Raw genomic sequence first — 15,516 nt, forward strand, 5'->3', positions numbered from 1 at the left:
CATCTGCTTTTCTCTTAATCACATTTATCCATTTAAAATCTTATTTCATTGTCAGACTGGTAAACTCTTTATTCTTGTATGGGAAGTTAGTAGACTTACTGACTTTAACCAAACACTTGGTGTAAGAGTCAGGTGCCAAGGGTAACAAAGAGGAAATGAGCAAAAGCTCTTCTTACATTTCTGCTCTTTCCTTACCATTCCCTACTGCCCCAAAGTGAAGAAATGCAGCTGTGCTTCCTAACTTCATCTAAATACATGGACCTGAAGGGCAAATTAAATGCCCAAACAAAATGTTAAAAAAAAAAAAAATGTGGAGGAAAAATAAGATAATGTTAAGAAACAAACAGAAAAGTGCTTCCTTTTTGCCTGCCTCCAGTTTTCTGAGTATGAAAGGCAATCCCATTTCTGCCCTGAAATTAGAGGTCCTCAGATACACAGGAATGCTAGTCACATTATGTCAATAATAAGCCACGCTTGCCCCAAGTCCTACTGAGAAACAATGCCAATTATCTCAAGGCTCAGCATTCTATGAAGTCATTTTTCATGGCTGCCACTTTTAGCAGGGTTATTAAAAAGACTCTGTCCACTTATCTTAGGGTCAAAACAAGTAAAACAATCCCAGTAGATGTTAGGAAGCCAAGCACTAACACATAATGGATGCTGACACTTGGCTGAAAGCTGGGCAGCCACAGGGGAGGTGATGGACTAAAGACTTAAGTCTGATTCCAGAGCAGAGACTCTTCCTTCCCCTCAAAAGAGAGCTGATGCTACCAGACACATGGTTCCCAAGAGTGAACCACAAATTTAAGACTCCAGTTGTTGGGAGACCATGGAGGAACATGTTTCTCCATCTCATTTTATTCTGGCATAGACCTAGTGCTTGGCATTTGACCCCAGTTTATAGAGATTCTATAACTTCAGTCACTTGTCCAACCCAAGTATCCCCTTTGTCACTCAAACTCTGTCTTTTTACATAGCAGACAAATGTACATTTCAGACATTTTATTTTTCTAACATTAGGCTCTGGTAAGTACAAAAGGTCACAAATACAAAAATTCCTGTTTAACTCTGTGGTAGTTAAAAAACCCAGGAGAAAGAAACAATTTTTTAAGTTGGGTAACATTCATCTTAAATATCTGAGGGACAGTATTCCTCAGGTATGGCTATAAAAATAGTAAAAAATGATTTCACTGCAATTAAGTCAAAATTTTTGATGACTCTTTTCACTTGGCTCAGGAAATCTGTCCCTTAACATTTACTCTGGATGGATTCCTTACTTCTGTTATAAAATCCAAATCCCTGTCTCTTCAGTGCTTTCAAGGAGGACACCTTCATTTTCAGCTTGTGATGCTCTGATCAAAGTAAGATTCTGATGCCAGCTTCAGAAGCAAGAAAAGCCAGGTTTAGATATATAGTTATTATCCTTTCTAATATTAAAAGGAATGCTAAAAAAGAGGGATGGGGTCTCCATATGAGTGCTAATTTCTCCTTATAAGGACTTAATTTTCATACTCACACTGCAGATGAATTATATTTAATGAGTTTTTATTTTTTCAAAATATTTCAAAAACTTTTTTGTGAAAAGATTGTTTTCCCATCCCTAGGATACTAACCCTTATGGCAGAAAGTGAAGATGAACTAAAAAGCCTCTTGATGAAAGTGAAAGAGGAGTGAAAAAGTTGGCTTAAAGCTTAACATTGAGAAAACTAAGATCATGGCATCTGGTCCCATCACCTCATGGGAAATAGATGGGGAAAGAGTGGAAACAGTGGCTGACTTTATTTTTTATGGACTCCAAAATCACTGGAGAGGGTGATTGCAGCCATGAAATTAAAAGACGCTTACTCCTTGGAAGGAAAGTTATGACCAACCTAGACAGCATGTTGAAAGGCAGAGACGTTACTTTGCCAACAAAGGTCCGTCTAGTCAAGGCTATGGTTTTTCCAGTGGTCATGTATGGATGTGAGAGTTGGACTGTGAAGAAAGCTGAGTGTTGAAGAATTGATGCTTTTGAACTGTGGTGTTGGAGAAGACTCTTGAGAGTCCCTTGGACTACAAGGAGATCCAACCTGTCCATCCTAAAGGAGATCAGTCCTGGGTGTTCATTGGAAGGACTAATGCTGATGCTGAAACTCCAGTACTTTGGCCACCTGATGCGAAGAGCTGACTCATTGGAAAAGACTCTGATGCTGGGAGGGGTTGGGGGCAGAAGGAGAAGGGGATGACAGAGGATGAGATGGTTGGATGGCATCACCGACGTGATGGACATGGGTTTGAGTAGACTCCGGGAGCTGGTGATGGACAGGGAGGCCCAGCGTGCTGTGATTCATGGGGTCGAAAAGAGTCGGACAAGACTGAGCGATTGAACTGAACTGAACTGAGGATACTGAGTGAATAAAAATGACATCTGGGAACAGGGGAAGTCCAAGTTTATCTGTTTTCTTACCTAGGAACCTGCTGAACATAGAGAACTGAGATCTTCAACGACTTTGTTCAATAGCTCTAGATATGGCTGAGATTACAGAAACAAACCAAAAATCTCATTTTATTTAATCACAGATAATAAAAATATGGACAGGATGTTGCAGACATGAAGAACAGACAAACACTGGGAAGCCCAATCAGAAGCTGACTCATAGCTTAGATTTTTTTTTCCTCTGCTTAATGAGAAACAAATTATCATTGCTATCCTCCTCCAAACAGCTCTCCTTTTTCTTATGCTTGCCCCGCTTGCCCTCCTTGGGCAGCCTGTCTTCTCTTGGCTTGAGGTGATGTGATGAGTGGTGAAAGGGCTTGTGAGGCTTCTGGGTTTTGGAAGTGCCAGGAGCAGAGTGGACTTTCGGGCCCCTGGGGAAGTCCTCAACGTCTTCGTGACACCTGGCAGCCTTTCTGTGCTTCTCACGCTCTCTCATGTTCCTGCTCATGGTTTCTTTTTGGGTTTCTTTCTTTTCTTGAGGCCACCTGTTGTTTTTCCATGAGGCATGGCTTGTTCTCATGTCACGGGGCCTCTTATCTGCTGCTTCCATATGAGGCCTCTTGAACTTCCTTGGCAAGTCCCCATTTTTCTGGAGTTCTGGAAAACATAAAAGTATTTCTGCATATTCAGCAGTTAGACTGGCATAGCATATTCAGAGCTTTCACTAGTCTGTAAATAACTCAGCAGAGAGGAAAGCCAGATACTTAAATGCATTAATGATATGACATTCTAAAGAGCCCTTACTAAGGTTAAAATCACTCACTAAAAACTCAGTGGTTGTAGTTCTATATTTCCAAACATGAAAAACATCCAGATATCCAATGATATTTATTTTGCTCAACACAGTTTAACTAGGTTAAACAATGGAGACAGAGATCAGTGAGAGAAGTAATCATTTTAGCTTTGTGAAGAAAAGTCATGTCTGACCAACTCAAGTTCCTGCAGTGGTAAAGAGAGAGTCCTTCATGATAAGGTGAAGCAAGATGTAGAAAATGGCCTTCTGACAATTTCATATGACATTTCAACTATCCTCTGAAGATAAAGTCTGGCCACAGTACTTACAGGTGAATGCCATGCTGGACAGCATATTATTCCTCAGAGTTAAGATCACTAGCTTGGAAACTGAGTGTGCACATATGCAAGCACTTGTATATCCAAGAGGTTTAAGTGCCAAATCTGACGTTATATTTTGTCAGGACGTGGCACTCTTACTGCAAATATCTGATGTAGTGATTCTGAAGGCGTAAGTAGGAGGTGAGGGTACAGTGAGGGATGAAAAGTTACATCAACAGAACCTTGAAAGATTACAGAAATCACCAATAAAAAAAATGAGGTGGAGTAGGAAGTAGTATATTTAGGGAACAAAAATGAATTCTAGAATACAAAGCAAAAATAAGTAATTACTTATAGGCTTCAGTATAAAACACAAAGTCCACAATAGCGAGCCTCAAAGTGGATCTGTACCACAGAGTTGTCAATAATTAAAAAACGGGAAATACAGAAAACTATAGAGAAAATAAGAGAGAAAGCACACACAACCCTGTAATCCAGAGATGACATTTTGGTGCATTTTTTTGTAATCTTTTAAAAATTCAGCTGCTAATCATTATCTTCTAATACTGTAATTCTGTATATATGGTTGAGATAAACTTTATATAAAATAAAATATGCAGGAGCTGAAGTGATTCATCTACTTTTCTCCAGAATTAGTGTCTTCATTTTGAAAGGACCTGAACTCAGACACAGTCAGGAAAAGAACAATGAAAAGGCCAAGGGTCAACAATGTATGAGCAAAGGAGAAAAATACAGAACTATTTGCTCCTGAAGGCAAAAAAAGTAACTTTGTAAACCATTGTCAAGTATATAACAAGAAAGAAGAGAGGTAGAGAGAATAGATGTAAATTATAAAACAATTTGGTGAGAAAGAGCATTATGTTAGCAATGGCAAATAAAGAAATGGAGGGTGACTGTGGATCTGGAGCTCTGCTCATAATGGTGGCCAATAAAAAATGACTTCTTTGGGGAAGCTCCAGGAATCACCAAGCAGAGAAAGCCTTTTCTTTGCTTGGAAAATACTAGAGGGAAAACATAATTACTTGTTGAAAAGAAAAATCTCAAAGGAGCCTTTAAAAATTCTGCATGCATAAATGGACAGAAGTGTTTTTCTGGACATTTTCTAAAATAATCACAGTGTGAGAAAAATGTTCATTGTGAACAGATTATAATGCAGGATTTTTGAAGTGGGTCCTTGACTTCTGGAGATCAAGAAAGTTCCAGTTTCTACAGTAATTATTAAAAACATTTTCCGTGCTAACCAAAGGCCCACAAAGCAGTTTGCAAAGACAGCACACACACACACACACACAAAAGAAAGAAAGAAATTTAGGAACTATTGCAAAGGCAATTTAGGAAGAAGTCTAGTAACATACCTTTCACTTTTCGTTTTATTCTCTGATCTCTCTCCCGGATTTCGTATTTGTCATCATAGTAATAGATGAATGGAGATGTTGGAAAGGTCTGGTTAAACATTCGTCTTTCTGTACATTCCTGCAAATTGTATTTGAAATTATGATGACATAAGGTCACACCATTCAGACAACCGTTCGGTAAGACGATGGACCACTGACACAGCACTCATATGCACTATGGTCGCAGGATGTGGTTTGCTGAGACACTGGGAGGATCAAACACTCAGCTGTGCTTACTTTAGTCTTTCAGGCTTGGGTTTTCTTCCTTTACTTCTTTACCTATGAAACCCTTCTGATCTTTTTAAAGGTTTTCCTGCCAACATTCTCCCCCAGCAATGCCTTGTTCCTCTGTTAGAGGGTTTGTTTCATTTGAAATTATGCTTTATCAGTCCTTTGCATCTCTCTCTCTTCCAACAGCCTTCCTTCAAGTGCTTCTCCTTTTCTTCTTCTCATCACATTTACACTCTGATGTGTGGCTAAATTCTTAGACTTTTGCTCTTTTTCCTTCACACAAGTGGTTTTTGAAAGCTTATTTTAAGTCAACACCACTGCTCACAAGGGCAGTGATTCTTATAGTGGGGAGTAGGGTGGTGAAAAACGCTGGACTGGATGAAGCACAAGCTGGATTCAAGACTGCTGGGAGAAATATCTGTAACCTCAGATATGCAGATAACACCATCCTTATGGCAGAAAGCGAAGAAGAACTAAAGAGTCTCTTGATGAAAGTAAAAGAGGAGAGTGAAAAAGTTGGCTTAAACCTCAAAATTCAGACAATTAAGATCATGGCATCTGGTCCCATAACTTCATGGCAAATAGATGGGGAAACAGAGGAAACAGTGACAAACTTTATTTTCTTGGGCTCCAAAATCACTGCAGATGGTGACTGCAGCCATGAAATTAAAAGACGCTTGCTCCTTGGAAGAAAAGTTATGACCAACCTAGACAGCATGTTAAAAAGCAGAGACATTATTTTGCCAGCAAAGGTCTATCTAGTCAGAGCTATGGTTTTTCCAGTAGTCATGTATGGATGTGAAAGCTGGACTATAAAGAAAGCTGAGCACTGAAGAACTGATGCTTTTGAACTGTGGTGTTGGAGAAGACTCTTGAGAGTCCCTTGGACTGCAAGGAGATCCAACCAGTCCATCCTAAAGGAAATCAGTCCTGAATATTCATTGGAAGGACTGATGTTGAAGCTGAAACTCCAATACTTTGGCCACCTGATGCGAAGAACTGACTCATTTGAAAAGACCCTGATGCTGGGAAAGATTGAGGGCAGGAGAAGGGGACGACAGAGGATGATGAGGTGGTTGGATGGCATCACCGACACAATGGACATAAGTTTGAGTAAACTCTGAGAACTGGCGATGGACAGGGAGGCCTGGAGTGCTGCAGTCCATGGGGTCACAAAAAGTCAGACACGACTGAGCAACTGAACTGAACTGAACTGAGGGTGGTGGGGGGTTTGCCAAGCTTGAAAGTGCTCCTACATGATTCTGAAGGAAACCTTTCTCTTCTTTGCTCCCCCTACTCATGAAAAGATCACTCCTCTCACTTGCCCCATTCTCCTTACTCTGGTCTTCTGGTGGTTGCCAGTTCCCAAATCCACATCCTTGGCCTGAGTCATGTCCCATTTAGTAGGCTTTGTTTATCCTGATCTGTGACAAAGATATATTCAACTTGTTGCAAACCAAATGTCTTTCATTTGAAAAAGGCTGCTCTGTGGAACCTTTCACTTCTGCCTTCTGCGATCTTGCCTAAAATTTACCATAAACATTCAGTACTTCTTCAGTTCAGGTGCTTAGTTGTGTCCGACTCTTCCAGACCCCATAGACTGTAGCACGCCAGGCCTCCTTGTCCATCACCAACTCCTGGAGTTTACTCAAACATTCATGTCCATTCAGTCGGTGATGCCATCCAACCATCTCATCCTCTGTTGCCCCCTTCTCTTTCCGCTTTCAATCTTCCCCAGCATCAGGGTCTTTTCAAATGAGTCAGTTCTTCGTTATCAGGTGGCCAAAGTATTGGAGTTTCAGCTTCAACATCAGTCCTTCCAATGAATATTTAGGACTGATCTCCTTTAGGATGGACTGGTTGGATCTTCTTGCAGTCCAAGGGACTCTCAAGAGTCTTCTCCAACACCACAGTTCAAAAGCATCAGTTCTTTGGTGCTCAGCTTTCTTTATAGTTCAACTCTCACATTCATACATGGCTACTGGAAAAACCATAGCCTTGACTAGATGGACCTTTGTTGGCAAAGCAATGTCTCTGTTTTTTTTTTTTTTTGTCTCTGCTTTTTAATATGCTGTCTAGGTTTTCAGTACTTCTTAGCAAGGAACTAAAGAAAAGTTAAAGTACAAGTAGCCCCTGCTTTTTAAAAGTTCGCTTTACACTGCTTCACTTTTATGAAAGACTTGTTTTCACTAGCAGAAAGAACTATGAAGCCGATTTTCACCTTTATAAGAAAAGGTGAAAAGTGAAAATAGCCTTCAGCATCTTTTGCAGCAACCATTATACAGTGAGTAACCAGAGTAGCTTTTTCATACTGTTCATACTGCAAGGAGATCAAACCAGTCAATCCTAAAGGAAATCAATCCTCAATATTCATTCGAAGGATTGATGCTGAAGTTAAAACTCCAATACTTTGGCAACCTGATGCGAAGAACTGATTCACTGGAAAAGACCCTGATGCTGGGAAAGATTGAAGGCAGGAGGAGAAGGGGATATCAGAGGAAGAGATGGTTGGATGGCATCACCAACTCGATGGGCATGAGTTTGAGCAAGCTGTGGGAGCTGGTGACGGACATGGGGTTGCAAAGAGTTGGACATGACTACTGAACTGAACTGACTGGGAGTGGCGCCATCAAGCCCCCTCCTCATAACTACACTCAGCATCTCAGCGTCAAGCTCTGAACTGTGTCTGTGAGCATCTGTGTTTTATCTCCACTTATTTCTTGCACTCATTGGAAAGACGTGTTATAAGGTAACTGCTTCTTTGCTTTACAGCTCCTTTGGTTTAGGTAAGGTTTCACAGGAACACTCTACTTTAAGACAATGGAGGCTATCTGTATTTCTTAGCAAGAAAATATGTGAATTACCTGCATAGAATTTAGCTGATTTATCCTAACTCTGTCATTATATACTCAAGTTGTAATTCTAAGATACTTGATCAAGCTGGCAGCCATACACAGAGACATAATTTGTAATTTAAAGAACTAGGAATCATTCTAAATACATACTAAAGTACAGAAAATAAAGTAATGGAAATCCATACCTAACCATGTAGCTTTATCAAATCAACATTTACTGTTAATTCAGTTTTCTTCCCACTAGGCACTAACGATAGAACTGGGATCTTCTGTCTAACTGTCTTTCCCACTTCCCATTTATCTCCCTTTATTTTTTATCTTATTATTATCTATATTATTATCTTTCCATTTATCTTCCCTTCCCAGAAGCCACCATGGTCTTTAAGTTGGTGTCTGCCATTCTCATGCTTTAATACTTTTACTATTAATTTATTACTAATAATATGCCAATAAACAACATTATAAGTTTGAAGTGTTCAGATTTCATAAAAATGGTAACATTCTGTAAATATTTTGAAGTAGCTTTAGGTTATAATAGCTTCAAAAAATAAGTTGAACAGTGTTCTTTTGGATTATCTATCTGAATAAATGTTTGGTAAAACCTGACTACAAACCTACCTGGTTCTGGTATATTTTGGTGAGGAGAATTTTGATTATTAATTCCATCTTTTTAGTGGTATTGGTTCATGTAGGTTTGTTCTTCTTCAGTCATTTTGATTAGTTCATATTTTTCCCTAGAGTTATTTACTTTATTTGTATTTTCAGATTTAACATTGAACTTTTATTTTGGCCATGTGGCAAGCAGGATCTTAGTTCCCTGACTATGCACTGAACCTATGCCCCCTGCGGTAGAAGCACAGTCTTAACCATGCGATGGCTAGGGAAGTCCCTAATGCTGAACTTCATGTTATTTGTTTCTTTTCTTTTTCTTTGAGAAGCTTTTCCAGAAGTCTGTCTCTTCTCTTTTGAAAAGAAAATATTTTCAAAGAACCAGATTTTGGTTTTGATGATGCTATTTAATAATCTCGTTTTCTATTTCAGTAATTTGGTTCATTATGATTTCCTTTTTCCAAATATCTTTAGATTTAACCTGCTGTTGAGTTTCTGACTGTTTTTGGGTATTGAAAGTTGTAAGGCAAACCTACATGGTAACATAAAGAATTGCTTTTATAAATCTCTATCCATGGTGGCACCAAGTTTCCAGAATAAAGGATATCCATAAAAGATTTAGGTCTAAGATTCTGCTATAGTTTGAACATCTGTGTGTCCCCTCAACCGAATTCATGTGTTGAAATCTAAACCCCAAGGTAATGGCATTAGGAGGTGCACCCTTTGGGACTGTGATTAGATCATGAGGGTGGAACTCTGATAAAACAGATTCCCACAGAGCTCTCTATCCTCTTCTACCATGTAAGGACACAGCAAGAAAGTGAGGAAGCGGCCCTCACCAGACACTGATTCTGCACCATGATCTTGGTAAAAAATAAATTCTGGTGGTTTATAAGCCTACTCAGTCTATGGTAGCTTGTTTATAGCAGTCTGAATGGACTAAGACAGATTCTAATTGTAAAATATAAAGAGCAAATGAGAAGCCTGCCAGAGTCCTCTGTCCATGGGATTTCCCAGGCAAGAATACTGGAGTGGGTTGCCATTTCCTCCTCCAGGGGATCTTCTCAATCCAGGGATTGAGCCTGCATCTCAAACGTCTTCTATACTGCCGGCAGATTCTTTACCCATAACCCATCCTGGAAGCCTAAGAGCAAATCAGAATTACAGAAAGGTATTAGTACTCTTCTACTCCCAGCATCCCACTGATCCTGGAGCGGTCTCCTTATACAGTGACCACCATTTCCTATCAGTCTATCTCGTACCGAGCTGCTTATGATCACCCCTCCCTCCCCAATTAGACAGCATGTGGAATTAAAGAAGGGGGCAGTCACATTTACCTTAGAGCATCTTTCACATGAAGAAGCTATTTATTAACATCTGTACAGCTGAATTTCTGAAACTGAAGGGGAGGCGTCCTCAGACATCTGCTAGCTACCTACTACACAGTCTCCTGTTTGGATCCTGTGCAGTCTAGACTGATATGGATATGCAGAGCTATACAGTACTACAAACATGTTCCAAAGCTACATGTAAATTATATTTTGATTATCCACATCGCTGGTCCCCTCCATTAGCACAGACAATTGATAGTTGGCTACATAATTTATCTACTATTCTGGATTAGCCACACCACTGATCTTCTTCATTAGTGTGGATAATCTAGAATTCTTCATCTATGGCAGTGATAAGGCTGCCAAATTTGCTTTACTATAAATTAAAAATCATCTAAATCTAGATTTCAAGGATAAATTCCAAATGATTTTAATATATTTCCTATCTCCATTAACAGGAGTGACTAGTAAGCAGTATGTATTCAACTATAATTGTTTTTCCTTAATTGAACAAATATAAATGCTAAAATTATACCCTGCTGCTTTAAAGAGGCAAGCAAGCATAAATGGTACATCTATGTGATTTGTGTGGCAATGGATTGCTTATGTGAAAATGTTCACTGTAACAGTATTAGCAACATCTGAGTTTTGGCAACAAGGAACACAGAGCAGAAAAAGATCTGGAGATGGTAACTTTGCAAAAAAACTGAAAATTCTCTAACTAGGTTTTCAGTGTGAGCTCTATAAAAGTGAAGTTATATCAGTGACACAAGTACATTCACATTGTTGTGCAACTCTCATCATTATCCACCTCCTGAAATTTTCACCTTCCTAAACTGAAAGTCTGTCCTCATTAAACACTAACTCCTCATTCCCCCTCCCCCAACCCCAGCACCTACAATATAAGTCACATGGTTGTCAGCAGTACAGCAAAAATTACAACTAGGGGTCAGAACTCCATCCTAGCTTTCATATTATATGTCCCTCACCCCACAGTCCCACTGTCCCAATAAGGAAGGAAAACTTCATCTGTTGATGGACTCTGTCTCACGCTTTTTCTTCTCCAGACTTTTTAATCTCTCTCCATATCATAGAGCTCTACTCCCAAGGTCTGCACTGGTGAAGTGCCATGGTCAAAACTCAAGATGTGATCTGCAATGCCACTCCATCCTACTGCTCATACCTCTAGCCATTTTGAGGACTCCCTACTTCTGTATGCTTTCTACTTCCTGTCATCAGATCTGATTTGATACCAGTTTATTTTGGTTTCTAGGAGTTTGAGTAAACTCCGGGAGTTGGTGATGGACAGGGAGGCCTGGCGTGTTGCGATTCATGGGGTCGCAAAGAGTCGGACACGACTGAGCGACTGAACTGAACGGAGGCTGTTAGAAGCCTATCTGGAGACTGGGAGTGTATTTCTCTGTACAGATTTTCTATGTCTTGTGCCACTGCTTTTCCTCCTCTTCCTCAAGATTCCCAGAATGTATGGACTGTGAATCAATTCTTACTACATCCTATCTCTGCAATGAGCTGCTGCTCATTCACACTTAATGAAGTAACTGGCTAGGAGTCTCACTTCCACCTCATAGCAACAAGCTTCGGCTTTGACACCTCAGCACCTAGAACACAGCACCTAGAAAGGTTTGGCCCTTTCAGTTAGGGTTAGGAAACATGCAGGTGTGGATAGGGAATCTGGGCATGTGTGGAGTGGGCAGGCTGCTTGACAAGGCAGCACCCCTCTGTCCTTCCACCAGCACGTGTTAGGGTCTGCATGTGAGTGGGAAAGATTTAACTGAACACAGTAGCAGGGAAAACCAGAGATACTGAAGAACTATGTAGAAAATCTAAAATCACAGTTTGGCTGGGTCAAAGTATTATCAATCCTTGAAATTCCTGAGAATCGTAAACCATTCTATTAACTACTATGATTTGTCTGAATAATTCTATGAGCTGTATTTGTTTTAGACTAACCTGCATGTATACTTAAAACAAATATAGGAATGTGCTCTGTCAGATATATTACTCTGGTAGGGATGGAAGACGTAAATCAGTTGAAAATATATTCAAGACATTAGTTTATTAAAAAAAAAAGTAAGTGTTTAGAATTATTCAAGTTCACCTTTAAGCAACCACTCCTGAGCAACAGAATGCTTTATGTCCAAATTACCACTTAAACTTACATGTCCATAATGGCCTTCTTGCCCACAGTTGTAGCAATACACTAAGGTTGATTGTCCAGAAGGGGTCTTTGGCTTTTTGGGTGGTCCAGGTTTGGTCTGCAAAATGAATATTTGTAAAGATTTAGTGAATATCAGAAGGAAACTAAAACCTCATACTTTCTAAAAGAAATTTTTTTAGATAAAAGATTCCTTAGAAACACTGCCTCCTACAGTTTAGTGTGGAGAACCCATATTCAAATCGGTTCTGGGTGATTAAAGTGTATAACATGATAACAATTCTTTTATTCTTCACATCAACATGTGCTTCCCTCAGCCTCCTCACTCCTCATTCCATTCGGTGTTGTGCCCAATACTGTGACTGTGTTATGTATTAGGTATCTCAGATAAAGGAGAATAAAAGCCTTTTATGTGACGGACATCTAAACAGATGGGTTTAGTCGCTAATTCATGTCCGACTCTTTGTGACCCCATGGACTTTAGTCTGACAGGCTCCTCTGTCCATGGGATTCTCCAGGCAAGAACACTGGAGGGGGTTGCATTTCCTTCTCCAGGGTACCTTCCCAACCCAGGAATAGAAATAGATAATGGCAAACAATGTAAACACAGTAATAGAAGCATACACAAAGTATTAATGGGCTGACAAAAGGGATCCATTATTGGATGGGATGAGGAACTCAGGTAAAGCTTCCCTTGAAATATAAAATTTAAATTTACTCTTAAAGAATTAGGCATGTATCAAATGGAAAATTTTAGGTAGAGGGTAAGGAGAAATTAGGTTTCTAACTTTTCAGGTTTCTAACTTGGGGGAACCAGTGAGTAGTACTGTCAACAATTGATTCAGAAAAGATAGGAAAAGAGGACAGAGTTAGTTTAGAGGGAAAGATGAAGTCTGTTTTGGATGTTGAGCATCTAGGTTGAGACAGATGTCCACCAGGAAGTTATCTGTTTTAAGATAAGGTTTAGGAAACATGTCTGAGCTAAAGATTAGATCTGAGAGTAAGCTACACAACAGCTGAGGCTGAAATGACCAGAGTGTTCGGAATCACCACAGCCAGGGGAACAGCAGTGAGCTAAAGATGGAAGCCCTGAGCACAGCAACCCGCGAGGGGCAGGCAGAAAACCCCATGAAAGAGACGGAGGAGGAGAGGTTAAAGGACGCAGAGCCACAGAGGATACAGTCATACGCCTCAGAGCAGCTCCAAGGTGGAGGAACTGATCCATGGTGTCAAATACAGCAGAGAGGCCTAGTGAGACCAGAGCCGGAAACACCCATGAGACTTGTCACTGTTCGTGGATAATCTCATCGTGAGAATTTTGGAATCTGTGGGAAGGTAGAGAGAATAGAAGGCAATGGGTTGAAGAGTGACGAAGATGCACTCAAAGGTGGTAGAACTACAAAGAAGAGCAAGGAAATGATAACCCACAAAAGCCAGGACGGTGATTACTTCCTGTGGGGAGAGAATAGAGCACAGAGGGTTTCAGGGTAGTGGTAATTTTCTATTTTTGAACACACTGGTGTCATATAACTTGAATGGAAGTTATATAACTAATTTATTAAACTGTACACATATGTTTGATGCACTTTTCAGGACATATATTACATTTCATAATAAAAAATGTCTAAAAAGTGGATGGAAGTTGAAGAAAAGTGGAGAGTAGGTGAAAGTGAAAGTCGCTCAGTTGTGTCCTACTCTTTGCCACCCCATGGACTCCATGGAATTCTCCAGGCCAGAATACTGAAGTGGGTAGCCCTTCCCTTCTCCAGGAGATCTTCCCAACCCAGGGATCCAACCCAGGTCTCCCACATTGGAGGTGGATTCTTTACCAGCTGAGTCACAAGGGAAGCCCAGAGAGTAGGTATATATTGCTTTAAGAAGCATATATACGAAGGGGCAAAATAAGATCAGTCAGGACCAAGGGAGAGGATTTGGCAGAGTTTGTTACTAGAATGGAAGAGATCTGAACTTGTGAGAAATCTAGTAGAGATGGAGAAGTTGAAGACACAGAGAATGGATAGAGAGAACAAAACTCCTGAAAAGGCAGGGGCTTTAAATAGGAGAAAAAACTAATTCCTCCCATAATTTTGGAGACTGGATGGATGAGAATAAACTTGAATAAGTTTATTTCTTGTATTCTTTATTGGGTGCCAATAAGAGCGCCAACTAATTTTGTTATTTAATGTGCCAAATAGGTAGATTATGGATGTTTTATTTTCTCAATATATGAAAACAAACTATAGGTTATAAAAGTAACCTTCTTCAAACAACTTTACTTTGAGCTCCTGTTTCCTAAAATGAAAAACTGGAGGATGACAGTAACCTGAAAGATGCTTTCTACTGAAAATACAAAACGGAATTTACAACTCCAGCTATTATAAACTGGGATGTAATCAAAAACACAATCAACAAATACATCCTTCAATAAAAATGGGGTCATGAATTTAGCAAAAAGCCATTAAATACAGTTTTAATAGGTCTGCATGGAAGCATGTACCACTCATGCTCAGTGGTACATTTTGTTCAGGTAGCAGAGTGCTGTGAAGACATGAAGTTAGTAAAGGGAAATAATTTTTCCATCTAAAAGATATTATCTGATGTGACATAAAATTTGCAACCATAAGCACATGATGGTTTAAGAGAAAGAAATAAAACCCAAAGAGGTGGCACCATGGATGTGAAGGCAGAATGGAGAAGCTGTCAAACGCTACTGATGAATCAAATACGACAAAGACTACAAAATCCATTGGACCTGGCAGCCAGGAAGTTGTTGGCAACTGGTGTGAGCAGTTTCATTTGAGAGGCAGAGGCACCAGCTAGATGTAAGGGGTTTATTACAAGTAGGAAGATGCTGAAGAACAGAATATAGATGATGTTTTCAAGAAACCATGTTGTGTATGAGAGAACAGAAGGGGACAAGCAGAGCAAAAATCTAAGTCCAAGGATGCCTCCATCAGTGACAATTATCAGCGTGCGGGGCACATGGCATGAGCATCTGTATATACTTTCCTTAAACCACCCAAAAGACAATTACTGAGTGCCTAATACATGCCAGATATTGCTCTAAGATTAGCTAATGGACAAGAGAAAATTCAAATAAATAACCTAACTTTATACCTAAAGCAACTAGAAAAAGAAGAAATGAAGAACCCCAGGGTTAGTATAGTAGAAGGAAAGAAATCATAAAAATTAGGGCAGAAATAAATGAAAAAGAAACAAAGGAGACTACAGCAAAAATCAACAAAACTAAAAACCAGTTCTTTGAGAAGATAAATAAAATAGACTAAACCATTAACCAGACTCATCAAGAAAAAAAGGGAGAAGAATCAAACCAACAAAATTAGAATGAAAGTGGAGAAATTACAACAGA

General features: G+C 39.6%; 1 protein-coding gene across 1 annotated transcript in view; it reads right to left on the minus strand.

Annotated features, from left to right (window-relative positions):
- Window positions 1-2,518: 2,518 nt before the first annotated feature.
- ZCCHC7 (zinc finger CCHC-type containing 7) overlaps window positions 2,519-15,516 on the minus strand; it is a 237,757-nt gene continuing 224,759 nt past the window's right edge. Inside the window, exons 7-9 of the mRNA XM_020884816.2 lie at window positions 12,151-12,246; window positions 4,906-5,023; window positions 2,519-3,073 (exon numbers count right to left, since the gene is read on the minus strand). Coding sequence (XP_020740475.2) covers window positions 2,634-3,073; window positions 4,906-5,023; window positions 12,151-12,246 — 654 coding nt within the window. The 3' untranslated portion in view covers window positions 2,519-2,633. The remainder of the gene's footprint in view (window positions 3,074-4,905; window positions 5,024-12,150; window positions 12,247-15,516) is intronic.

The sequence above is a fragment of the Odocoileus virginianus genome, chromosome 18, assembly GCF_023699985.2.
Source record: "Odocoileus virginianus isolate 20LAN1187 ecotype Illinois chromosome 18, Ovbor_1.2, whole genome shotgun sequence".
NCBI lineage: Eukaryota > Metazoa > Chordata > Mammalia > Artiodactyla > Cervidae > Odocoileus > Odocoileus virginianus.